Genomic DNA, 13,553 nt, shown 5'->3' with positions numbered 1-13,553 from the left:
GCTGTATGCATTCAGTACACTCCAGCCTGTGTAGCAGTATCATAGAAAACCAGATTTGGCTGCTACTGTTTGCAAAGTCCAAAACTGGACAGGGATAGGGGCAAGCAGTAGGATTATTGCTTGTATTCTGATGTTTGCTGCTGATGAAAATTCACCGAAAACCTTAATAACCAAAACCTGTATCAACATCAAAGTACAAAGAAGTCACTGAAGAAAAAAAAATGGACATTTAAAAAAAAAACAGATTTATAGGCCTCGGCTTTCCAATCTTTCTTCGGATCAGGGGCAGGTGGGACAGATAGGTACTAGGGAATATGCTCCATGGCATCCCAGCCTTCCTGCTGTTTTCTGGGGGCCAGTCTCATTGAGAAAGAAAATGTGTGCATGTTAAGTTCATGCGAATGAAGGAAAGACGGCCGCCATTGTGTTTCCTCCATTCGTGCTGTTTGAATGCAGGACTCAGGAACCACCTGTTTGACCCAGGCATCCAGGGTTCTATGGTGGGTGGGTGGGGGCTAAAAGATCACTATGCAGCCAGGGCCTGTGCAAACACTCAGGGAATGCTACATTTTACAGGCCTAAGAAGAGGAAGCTCAATTTTTATTGAAAAGGAAAGGTTGGTAGTACAATGCTGCAGCAGGCCGCTGTGGTCTGCCTCACCACAGCTCCGCCCTCTTTTCAGTGGAACTCCTTGGTGGAGGCCGGGCAGCTCGACTCCAAAAGTGGCGATGACCCCAAGGTCAGAAAGTAATCTGGGTCAGGGGGCTATCTTTGTGGCAGAGGGAAATCCCCTCCTGGAGATGCACTTCAATTGATGAGGGAGGGAGATGAGGAGGTGGAAAGCCTAGGTCGTGATGCCTAGTTTACATTTTAGAAATTTATCAACAGTTCAATTAGAAACCAAAGAGTCTGGTCCCAAAGAGGACAGGTGGCAACTCGAATTACAAAAACGTTTGTGAAGCTATTAAAGGGTATCATATCCATGTAATTCAAACAGCACAGAAACATTCCAGATAAGAAATAGTGCAATGAATATTTTATGAATTTAAAGCAAGGCACGTCTCGTTGCTAACGGCAATGATAAACTCCAGTGCAGGGGGCTTAACCCTCACTCTGCCTCAAGGCCTAACAGTCGCTCCTATCCAAAGCCCCACAACTGATGCTCGGCTTTTTGTTTCACCGCTGTCTCAATTTAATACCTCCGATATTCTAATTTTGAACTTTACTCCTGGGTTCTTACTTTTCCAAATACAAGGGGCTCTCCCGGTAGAAACACTTATTTTCGGTTTCCATGTGAGTGAGCCTGGTGAAGTCATTCGGGTAGACGAAGGACAGGTAGACCTGTAGGAGTACACAAACAACAGGGTAAGTACTGTACTGACCCCTGGGATTAGTTTTGAAAATGGTTCCTTCAAATTGCACACATTGTATACAATGTGAAAGGTTGCTTTGAAAACATTCTGGCTGTGAAATTCCACAAAGGCCTCCTGCGGTAAATCTGGCGGAGCCATCCAGAAAATGGCGATGGCCCGTAACTGGTTACGTCGGGTCTCTGGTGGTCTCCCGCCACTGTTACAACAAGAGAACTAGGAGAACCTCTGGGAAATTTTAGGGCCATTTTCTCTTCTAGATATACTGATAATTGGGGTGTTCTTATTGCTGATTTCACTGTTATAATTTAAAGGTCTATGATTTTTTTTCCTTCAACTTTCCAGCCTCTGTTCCTAAAGGTCTGCCTCAACAACAACTACTTGCATTTCTATAGCACCTTTCACAGCCTCGAGATAGCCTAAAGCACTTTGCAGCCAATTAAGTACTTTTTGAAGTGTAGTCACTGTTGTAATGTAGGGAAAGCGGCAACCAATTTGCACACAGCAAGGTCCCGCAAACAGCAATGTGATGATCTGTTTTTAATGATGTTGGTTGAGGGATAAATATTGGCCAGGACAACGGGGAGAATTCCCCTGCACTTCTTCAAAATAGTGCCATAAGATCTTGTACATCCACCTGAGAGAGCAGACAGGGCTTCGGTTTAATGTCTCTTTCCAGTGAAGCACTCCCTCAGTACTGTGCCAGAATACTCGGCCTAGATTATGTGCTCATCTCTAGAGTGGAGCTTGAACCCACAACTTTCTGACTCAGAGGCGAGAGTGTTACCAACTGAGCTGTGGCTGACATTTGACATTAAAGCCCCTTTAACATAGTAAAATGTCCCAAGACGCTTAGTCCCGATTACCCTAATGTTTCACACGAGTTGGCACTTACGACTCTTAGAACCCGGAGAGGCTGAGGTTCACTTCCCGCACCTTCACACTGGCCACCATCATTCTTGGAATGAGGGGGGGGTCACAGTCATGAAGAGCCACCTGAGAAGTTAGGTTTATTTTTCACTTGATCTGAGAGGATTGAGGGGTAACCTGATAGAGGTTTTCAAGACTATGAAGGGTTACAATAAAAGGTAAATGGTTTCCATTGGTCCAATCGGCAGTAACAAGGGGGCAGAAATTTAACATCATCACAAAAAGAATTAAACGGGAGATTAGAAAAAAAATTATTTACACAGAGGGCAGTTAGAATGTCGAATCCCCTGCCACAAACTGTTGCTGCAACAGAATCCATAAGTTCTAGTAAAAAGGAATGACATAGTTTCTTGAAAAAGGTGAATACTAAAGGGCATGGGGAGTGAGAGGGAGAATGAGATTTGATTTGATGGCTCACATGGAAAAAACACTAGCATGGAATTGATGGGCCGAACAGCTGTGCCATAACATTTTATGTTATGGCACAGCTGACTATAAATGCGGTAACCTTCCATGGAATCCCACACTCACTCACCTGACGAAGGAGAAAGCCTCCGAAAGCTTGTGATTTTCAAATAAAATAGTTGGACTATAACCTGGTGTTGTAAGATTCCTTACATTTGTCAACCCCAGTCCATCACCGGCATCTCCACATCATAACATTTTACAATTCTTACTCAGAGACCCATCCATCCATCCATCCATCCATCACAGAACTAAATCTCTGTTCCTGTCAAAATCTCGCATAATCTTTTGTGGGCCTTTCTTTAATACTCGTTAAACTCTGGACCAAAGGAAGGGAAGCATTTTGAAATGATTATTTAGGTCTTGATAATGCAATAACATATGACGGTCGTACCCTCATGTTACGAATTCAGATCAGCCGCAAGGTATCCACTCGGGTTCAGTGGTGTCAGTCCCTCCCTTAATTGGCCTGGTTGTCTGCTTCTTCACAAGTTATAAACAATTTTACAACACCAAGTTATAGTCCAACAATTTTATTTTAAAATCCGCAAGCTTTCGGAGGCTTCCTCCTTCCTCAGGTGAACGTGGAAATGAAATCCTCGAACCTATCGCATTTATAAATCACAGAACAATGCCTGGTGATTACAGATAGTCTTTTCAACTGCCTGTTGCCAAGGCAACCAAAGTGTTCAGACGGATAGGTGTTACCTACAGGGCCACCGAATATACAAACGGCCAGAACTAAAAAAACAGATGATGTGGAGATGCCAATTAAAAAAACAGAGCTTGGCTATCAATTTCTGCTCGACGATTTTGCGTTGTCGAGTGTCTCGTTCCGGAACATTCCTTCCAGATGTTTCTATGTTTCTGCCTCTCTCGCTCTGTTTTTTTAATTGGCATCTCCACATCATCTGTTTTTTTAGTTCTGGCAGTTTGTATATTCGGTGGCCCTGTAGGTAACACCTCTCTGTCTGAACACTTTGGTTGCCTTGGCAACGGGCAGTTGAAAAGACTATCTGTAATCACCAGGCATTGTTCTGTGATTTATAAATGCGATAGGTTCGAGGATTTCATTTCCACATTCACCTGAGGAAGGAGGAAGCCTCCGAAAGCTTGTGGATTTTAAAATAAAATTGTTGGACTATAACTTGGTGTTGTAAAATTGTTTACAATTGTCAACCCCAGTCCATCACCGGCATCTCCACATCTTCACAAGTTGACACCCAGTGCCCTGTACCTGTTATTGCGGTGGTGAGACCCAGGAGTGTGACAATGAAACTCCTTTGTGATCTGGACTGGATCTCCGTCTCTTAAGCATGTGTACTCCTATAATCTCTCCAAAGATGAAAGGGTTAGCACGAGGTGAGGTGTCGTTTGGTTCAGTTCTTAAGCTGCTTTATTCCACGGTAGACAAAACATGAAGAACACTGAGGACAATGAAACTCACTTGATACAATCAGTTTAACTTCTGTTTGCAAACTGTTACAAAAACAAAGACCACGAGTACGCTAAACTGCTTGAGGGGATTCCTACTTAACATAGTAAGATAGGTTTGCTCTGCTATCTGTCCTACAAAAGCGCAGATGTTGTTTTTCCCTTGCAGCCTTGAGTACTTTCGCAACCTTTATGCTGTTTTACTGATTTCCTAATGCCTGAATTGATAAAAAATTTCTATTCAAAGACTGGCAGAAACCAAAGGTACGTGTCAGCACCAAGGTGCTAGATATCTCTTGAGCGACGAGACGTTGCAAATAAATGGGCCCGTTGTTTGGGAATTCTTCAAAACAATCGCCCATCCCATATGGAAAACATCTCTGAACTGCCACTTGGATTGATAACTCGACATGGGACTACGGGGAGCAACCTATCACTTTTAGTCAAGCCTCTGCTCAAAAGGTATTTTTAAACATCTCACATCGGGGTCCTGTTTGTGGAAAAAATGACCACAGAATCCTGAACCGTGACACCTTGATTGATTTTCCCTCCCATTTTGTCCATTGTATTATTGACAGGGTGCACAGGCAACAATAATTATTTAAGACATCAGGGATTTAAATTATGAGGAAAAGTTAACAATGCTGGAATTGTTTTCTTTGGAAATGAGGAGAGCTGGAGGTGACCCAGTGGAAGCTTTCAAGGTTATGATGGCAATGCACAAAACCGAGGCAGGCAAAATGTTAACTACGTTTACATGAATTAAACATCAGGACATTCGGAGTCAGAAGGAAAGTCAGGTGAAAACTTTGCACCTGCAAGGTAATTGAGTTGTGAAAAAATTTACAAAGGAAGGACATTGAAGCAAACCGCATAAATGGGTTCAGGAGATAATTAGATGTGTTTCTGGAGAGAGACTGTTGCAGGATACATTAAGAAAGCAGGCAGGTGCAGCAAATCCACAAAAAAAAGAGACTGGCTTGTTGGGCCAAATAGCCTGTGGTTAAAAATGCGTATATAACAGGAGCTCTCCATGCTTGAATTAACATGACAATCCTGACATCTAACTACAGTAACCACTGATACCGAGTCAAAGAAGGAGACATTAAGACAGGTGACCAAAAGCTGAGTCAAAGGGGTAGGTTTTAAGGTGCGTCTTAAATGAGGAGCGAGGCGGAGAGGTTTCAGGAGGGAATACCACAGCTTAGGGCCTAGACGGCTGAAGGAACAGCGGCCAATGGTGAAGCGAAGGAAGTGGGGGATGCGCAAGAAGCCAGAATTGGAGGAGTGCAGAGTTCTAGTGGGGAGTATCAGGATGTTGGTTGGAGTGAACTTCAGTGCTTTTATGAATTTTCCTTTCTTGTTACTACAATGCTGCAAATACATGCTCTTCTCATCTCCAGACCTCCACTCTATTGAAACAAAACCTCATCGCACTGTCTCCTTCCCTAAATGTGGAGATGCCGGTGATGGACTGGGGTGGACAAATGTAAGGAGTCGTACAACACCAGGTTATAGTCCTGATGTGGAGATGCCGGTGATGGACTGGGGTTGACAATTGTAAACAATTTTACAACACCAAGTTATAGTCCAGCAATTTTATTTTAAATTCACAAGCTTTCGGAGGCTTCCTCCTTCCTCAGGTAAATGTTCAGGAGCTCCTCGAAGCCTACGCTTTATTTGAAAGTCCAACAGCTTTATTTGAAATCACAACAGCTTTATTTGAAATCACAAGCTTTGAAAGTCCAACAGCTTTATTTGAAATCACAAGCTTTCGGAGCTTTGCTCCTTCGTCAGGTAACCTGGTGTTGTGCGACTCCTTACATCCTTCCCTAAAGCCATTCTTTCCCAGGACCTCAAAACTGTGAGACTCCTTCGGTCTACCTTTCATCTTGTAACCCACTGATTTTTTTTTTAAAACCCGCAGCTTGCTTTCAACTCCCTGGTGGACCTCGTCTTTCTCTCTGACTCTTTTGTAGCCTTGGTGGTGCCCGACCTTCTGGGGTCATTTGCCCCGAGTTCCTCAAGAGATAAAGAAAAGCAGTCACTGTGGGGTGTCTATTTCAGGTCGCTCAGGCACCCACAGCAGCAGCTGCTGTCGCATTATATAACGCAGCAGTCACTGTAAGGATTCAGAATCCCTGGTCCAATTACTTTTAATGACTCAGCATTCAGTAGTGCCATGATTTGAAAAGGTTGCATTAATTATGAGGGATCATCTGGCTTCATTACCCCTTTAACAGCACACTGCCAGAGGGGGGCACTGATGACTGTAATACGGAGAATAAATTAGTTATGTCTTCAATGGCAATGAACACCACACCGACTGCAGTGATTATTCCTTCAGGCTTTGATGTAAAGCTCCAGCCCTCTGTCACCATTTAGAATAAGATAAAAATCATTAGTTAAATGGAGAAGCACTCGAAGATTTGAATATATTAGAAAAAATGGAAGTGCTACTGTCGGGTGAGTGTACCAGCTGGGTCAGGCGAAGCTGCTTCAAGGAGAGGGATGTAACACTTTTCTAGACTCTGTTCATTATTAGTATTCGTATTTATCCAAAGGAGTTACCTGGCTGAATAAATTATGAGTGACACATTTATATAAGGTTCGGTCATTGGAGAGATAACAGATCCAGGGGATTTTGGTCATGTTTTCAATTTGTGCCATGGGTATAAACATACTTTTTAAAACAGTAAAACCAATGTTTACATAGAGCTAGAATTACTAGTGATGTGTTGTGATATGGTGCATCTATTCAAAGTTTGTTTTATGATGAATGCTTACCTTAGGAGCTCAATTGCCGAAATGGTCTGGCATGCTCATACATGGGGAAAGCTGAGCTATATAAAATCATAGTTCACAAGTTTCACCCCATATCCATAGGTCAATTAAAGGCCTTACTTTTCTTGTACAGTTTTTTTTAACATGAAACTCCCAAAGTCCAAACTCCAGTGCAGTACTGAGGGAGTGCTGCACTGTCGGAGGTGCCGTCCTTCAGTTGAGGCCCTGTCTGCCCTCTCAGGTGGACATAAAAGATCCCATGGCATTATTTCGAAGGGAAGCTGGGGAGTTCTCTGCTTGACAAGCTCCTTCAGCCATGTTAGATTCTTTTTCTTAAAAGGGGCTCCAACTTGATAGATGGAGGAAGGAGCTTTAGCCTGAAACAGCAATTTCACTGTTTGCTGGTTGTTTTTGCTTTGTTTGTTGTACTGCACATATGACCAGGTTATTAAAACTACATCCCATTTCCCATCTGGTAATGCAGTAGCACTATTGTGTTGCCTAAATAGTAAATATGGCTGTTCCACTGGCATTCCTTTGTAGCTACAGGTTTTGGAGGAGGATCAGAGTAGATGTGAAAGGGTTTACACCCAAGGCAATCAAAAAGGACCCAACCTTACAACACCTCATTAGTACTGGCCCAGGTGAGGTAATATTTAGCCTTTCTGCCACTTCCATCCATCCTGCTCTGGTGCTGACCTGTATTGGAGTGCTCCAAAAAGGACCACCCTCCTTTGCAGGATTTCCTGCAGCAGGACCTCCACAAATGTTTCACTGAATGGTACAGTTCTCAGGCCTGCCCCTGCTCTAGCCATTTATTTCCCTCTCCGGTCATCAGACAGCTTTAACACCTGAAATCAGGCATCGTGCTTTGATGGGGGTGTGGAATCCCATGCCTGGTAGCGGAGATCTCTGTAAGAAGTGAATTTGTTGTTTTCATATACGCGCACACATGTAAGAATACGTAAACATTCTAATTACTAACTAACAACAAAACTCAGATGATAAGAGCTTTCAAAATTCAACTCGTTTTTGTATTTGAAAAAAAGAACTCAAATTAAGATGAGGAAAAACTCTGTCACAGTCTCCTCTTTTCTCTGACTCCTCATCTTTCTGTGTTTCACAGATATCACTAATTAGAATATTAACATTTTATAATTGCCAAATATGAGGTGGGGGTGAATTTCTGTGGGGTTCTCCCATTCACCTGCGGACACTTTGGTGGTAGAGCCGTGGAAACCCTGCATAATTGGCGTAAACAGCTTGGCTCTTCTGTTGAAGGTACGGCGATGAGCGGTAGAACCCTGTGGAAGTTCACCGCCCTCCCCCGACCCTCCTACATATATATAGCCACTTATATATAGTTTTCACAGAATAATGACAGTGTTGTGCAATTCAATCCCCAAACCACCAGGAATAATCCCAGAATGGCATCTGATAAAAATGGATTTTGACTTATTCTGTTATTATACATCAGTGGCCCTGATGTTATGCCCTACATAGCACAAATATTGTTATAAAATAGAGACTCCTCTGACTCACCATGACCACATCATGGGAGATCTATTAGTACCTATATATAATTACGTATTAAGTCAAATGGTCGGAAAATTCGGAAATGCACTGATCCAAATTTTCAATATGTGATGCCTGTAAGGGAGGAGCCAAGCTGGAAAGTTTCCCCATGAGACCTGAATTTCCTTGGGAGTTTCATTGGGATTCCTGCTAAAACTTTGGTAGGAGTCCCAGCAGAAACTACTGGAAAGCGGCAGGGACCCAGTTGTTTTGGATCCTCGCCAATTCGAGGATTTTCTGGTTGGCCTTGTAAGGTTGCCTGTCTACCAGGCTAACGATGTCAGGGGCCATCCGCAGAGGTGGAGGGTCCCTATGCTGGGAGCTCCCTGGCATTGTCAGGACCCAGCATATTACTGGAGGCCAGTATACCAGGCAAGATGTGGCATACCAGCTTCTGGAGGGGCATAAGTGGGGGAGGGGAGGATCCAGGCAAGGAGAATCCAGCAATGGGACTGACCTGGACCCCCAATGATAGGGTTAGCAGTTTTAAAATTATAAATAAACTTGGCTATGCCCCTTGTACAGGGACCGAGGAGGTGGCACTGTGGGTCCCTTGGGGAGTGGACTGGGCAACCCCTTCAATAGCAGGTAAGCGCCAGGTTTTTCAGCTGCATGGGGCAGACGGGCACTGAAGATGTGCCTGCAATGATGCAGTTGCCCATCGGCCCCATCTAACTAAGGTACCCTCCCACTGACCCTGCAAATTCTGGAGGTCACCGGCTGGTACACTCCCTGCGATTTCGCTGGGATCGCGGCCTGTGGGTTTTCATGGTCATAGTGTTTTCCATACCCACTGCAAGTAGAGAAATAAATTGTTTGGTTCTCCTCATACAGTTACCGCAATAAATAAACCTGTGCATGTTTAACGGGGGACAAGGCAGTTCCACTTTTTCAGTATGAACTGGATGCTTGACCCTTCACATGGTTGTATTTTTGTAGCTCATATTTTCTCTTAGTACACTTGCACCCCTCTCTCACTCACACACACACACACACACACACACACACAATTGTACACTGATATGGTTAAAAGAACTACTTTTATTCAACTAGAAGGGTGGTTTAATCAAAGCCAGACCATCCTTGCCAGCTCAAAATGAAAACAGCAGACTGGTTTTGAAAGTAGGCATTTTCTCAGGAATAATAAGTCACAGCTAATAGTGTGAAAATTTACACTTATCTGACCCATGTTTCATAAACTAAAGCACACAAACCAGATAATGGCTCCATGTTTTAACTAACGGTTTTTCCAAATGCAGTTTTAAATATTAAAATTATGCCATGTTTCCTTCATGGTTAAATGTATAAAATACAATGTTTTGAACAAAAGTACAAATTATGATTTATTTCAAGAACAGCACCTTTCCTACAAATATCAAATAAGCAATCTCCACCATCTGTTTAGGATGCAGGTTTTTATAATGAGGACCAAGGAATATAAAACTGAGAAAAAGATTGAATTAATTTACCTCTTTCTACCTTGCTTTGCCAAATACCTCTGGCTCAGTACTTGCTGTTACAAAAAGGTTCTACTTAATTAAATATATTTAAATTCTGCACATTTATTCAGAACCCCCTGCACCTCCAAACTTGTATAATGGAACAGAGCTTCCAGAATTTGTCACACTACTACATTTATAAAGAAGAGAAACCCTAAATATAATAACTTACATTGATTTATTGTAAAAATTACAACAACAACAACTTGCATTTATATAGCGCCTTTAACGTAGTAAAACACCCCAAGTCGCTTCACAGGAGTGATTATCAAACAAAATTTGACACCGAGCCACATAAGGAGTTAAAGCTTGGTCAAGGAGGTAGATTTAAAGGAGCATCTTAAAGGAGGAGAGAGAGGTAGAGAGGCGGAGAGGTTTAGGGAGGGAACTCCAGAGCTTAGGGCCTAGGCAGCTGAAGGCACGGCCGCCAATGGTGGAGCGAAGAAAATCGGGGATGGGCAAGAGGCAAGAATTGGAGGAGTGCAGAGATTTCGGAGGGTTGTAGGATGGGAGGAGGTTACAGAGATAGGGAGGGGCGAGGTTACAGAGATAGGGAGGGATTTGAAAACGAGGATGAGAATTTTAAAATCGAGGCGTTCCCGGACCAGGAGCCAATGTAGGTCAGTGAGCACAAGGGTGAAGGGAGAATGAGACTTAGGATGTGGGCAGCAAAGTTTTGGATGAGCTCAAGTTTATGGCGGGTGGAAGGTGGGAAGCCAGCCAGAAGAGCATTGGAATAGTCAAGTCTGGAGGTAACAAAGGCATGGATGAGGGTTTCAGCAGCAGATGAGCTGAGGTGGGGGCAGAGACAGGCGATGTTACGGAAGTGGAAGTAGGCGGTCTTGGTGATGGAGCGGATATACCTCAGATATGATTCCAATGTGCGTCATCTGTGTGTTTTGATGTTGTTATACATAAAAAAAATCAAATTAAAATTAGTTTAACTGATTCCAAATGGCTTTTATTGGAAGACTATGAGTATTTTGAACACATTGCAGGTATTCTGAAAATGCTAAAAGAGTTAATCGTTGGGAAATCCTAGACGCAGACGAAGGATTCGTACATCCTAACCAGATGTTTCGAGTTAAAACTGGTACCAGCTTGAACAAAAATCTGACCTAAAATTATAGACCAGTAGACTAATGAATGTACTACTGTCCTTGGATAGATAAGGTTAACAATCAAGGGGTCGGTGCTGGGACCACTGCTTTTCTTGATATATATTAATGACTTGGACTTGGGTGTACAGGGTACAATTTCAAAATCTGTAGATGACACAAAAATTGGAAGTGTAGTGAACAGTGAGGAGGATAGTGATATACTTCAAGAGGATATAGACAGGCTGGTGACATGGGCAGACACGTGGCAGATGAAATTTAAGGCAGAAAAATGCGAGGTGATGCATTTCGGTAGGAAGAATGAGGAAAGGCAATATAAACTAGAGGGCACAATTCTAAAATGGGTAAAGGAACAGAGAAATCTAGGGGTATAGGTACACAAGTCGTTGAAGGCGGCAGGACAGGTTGAGAAAGAGGTCAAAAAAGCATATGGGATCCTGAGCTTGATAAATAGAGGCATAGAGTACAAAAGTAAGGAAGTCATGAAGATCCTTTATAAAACACTGGTTCAGCCACAGCTGGAGAATTGTGTCCAGTTCTGAGCACTGCACTTTAGGAAAGATGTGAAGGCCTTAGAGAGGGTGCAGAAGAGATTTACTAGAATGATTCCAGGGATGAGGGACTTTAGTTACGTGGATAAATTGGAGAAGCTCAGGTTGTTCTCCTTGGAACAGAGAAGGTTGCGAGGAGATTTGATCGAGGTATTCAAAATCATGAAGGGTCTGAACAGAATAGATAGAGAGAAACTGTATCCACTGTGGAAGGGTCAAGAACCAGAGGACATAGATTTAAGGTGATTGGCAAAAGAACCAAAGGTGACATGAAGAAAAACGTTTTGACACAGCGAGTGGTTAGGATCTGGAATGCATTGCCCGAGGGGGTAGTGGAGGCAGATTCATTCATGGTCTTCAAAAGTGAACTGGATAAGTACTTGAAAGGAAAAAAATTCAGGGCTGTGGCGATAGGGCGGGCAAGTTGGACGAGCTGCATTCCTCTTGCATAGAGCCGTCGTGGACTCGATGGGCCGAATGGCCTCCTTCTGTGCTGTAGGCTTTCTATGATTCTATGATTCTAAGAAACGTTATGTACTTAATTGAATTATTACTTCAGAGATAGTGGATCTTCCAGAATTCCCTAGATTCTAGAACGGTCCCTGTGGATTGAAAGGTAGCAAATGCAACCACACTATTCAAGAAAGGTAGGAGAGAGAAAACCTGCTCACTGATGCTCAGTTTGGGTTCCGCCAGGACCACTTGGCTCCAGACCTCATTACAGCCTTGGCCCAAACATGGACAAAAGAGCTGAATTCCAGAGGTGAGATGAGAGCGACTGCCCTTGACATCAAGGCAGCATTTGACCGAGTGTGGCACCAAGGAGCCCGAGTAAAATTGAAGTCAATGGGAATCAGGGGGAAAACTCTCCAGTGGCTGGAGTCATACCTAGCACAAAGGAAGATGGTAGTGGTTGTTGGAGGCCAATCATCTCAGCCCCAGGGCATTGCTGCAGGAGTTCCTCAGGGCAGTGTCCAAGGCCCAACCATCTTCAGCTGCTTCATCAATGACCTTCCCTCCATCATAAGGTCAGAAATGGAGATGTTCACTGATGATTGCACAGTGTTCAGTTCCATTCGCAACCCCTCAAATAATGAAGCAGTCCGAGCCCGCATGCAGCAAGACCTGGACAACATCCAGGCTTGGGCTTATAAGTGTCAAGTAACATTCGCGCCAGACAAGTGCCAGACAATGACCATCTCCAGCAAGAGAGAGTCTAACCACCTCCCCTTGACATTCAACGGCATTACCATCACCGAATCCCCCACCATCAACATCCTGGGGGTCACCATTGACCAGAAACTTAACTGGACTAGCCATATAAATACCGTGGCTACAAGAGCAGGTCAGAGGCTGGGTATTCTGCGGCGAGTGACTCACCTCCTGACTCCCCAAAGCCTTTCCACCATCTACAAGGCCCAAGTCAGGAGTGTGATGGAATACTCTCCACTTGCCTGGATGAGTGCAGCTCCAACAACACTCAAGAAGCTCGACCATCCAGGACAAAGCAGCCCGCTTGATTGGCACCCCTTCCACCACCCTAAACATTCACTCCCTTCACCACCGGCACACTGTGGCTGCAGTGTGTACCATCCACAGGATGCACTCCAGCAACTCGCCAAGGCTTCTTTGACAGCACCTCCCAAACCCGCGACCTCTACCACCTAGAAGGATAAGAGCAGCAGGCACATGGGAACAACACCACCTGCACATTCCCCTCCAAGTCACACACCATCCCGACTTGAAAATATATCGCCGTTCCTTCATCGTCGCTGGGTCAAAATCCTGGAACTCCCTTCCTAACATCACTGTGGGAGAACCTTCACC

The 13,553-nt window shown here is 43.9% G+C and overlaps 1 protein-coding gene across 2 annotated transcripts in view; it reads right to left on the bottom strand.

Moving 5' to 3' along the window:
* Positions 1-13,553, bottom strand: part of b4galnt4a (beta-1,4-N-acetyl-galactosaminyl transferase 4a) — a 659,811-nt gene that overhangs the window by 78,351 nt on the left and 567,907 nt on the right. For both annotated transcript variants that reach the window (XM_067993694.1, XM_067993695.1), the window contains exon 12: positions 1,241-1,341. In XM_067993694.1, coding sequence (XP_067849795.1) covers positions 1,241-1,341 — 101 coding nt within the window. The remainder of the gene's footprint in view (positions 1-1,240; positions 1,342-13,553) is intronic.

Source organism: Heptranchias perlo, chromosome 12 (assembly GCF_035084215.1).
Source record: "Heptranchias perlo isolate sHepPer1 chromosome 12, sHepPer1.hap1, whole genome shotgun sequence".
Lineage (NCBI taxonomy): Eukaryota > Metazoa > Chordata > Chondrichthyes > Hexanchiformes > Hexanchidae > Heptranchias > Heptranchias perlo.
The sequence above is the reverse complement of the archived record's forward strand: the minus strand, read 5'-3'. Positions and strand labels throughout refer to the sequence as shown.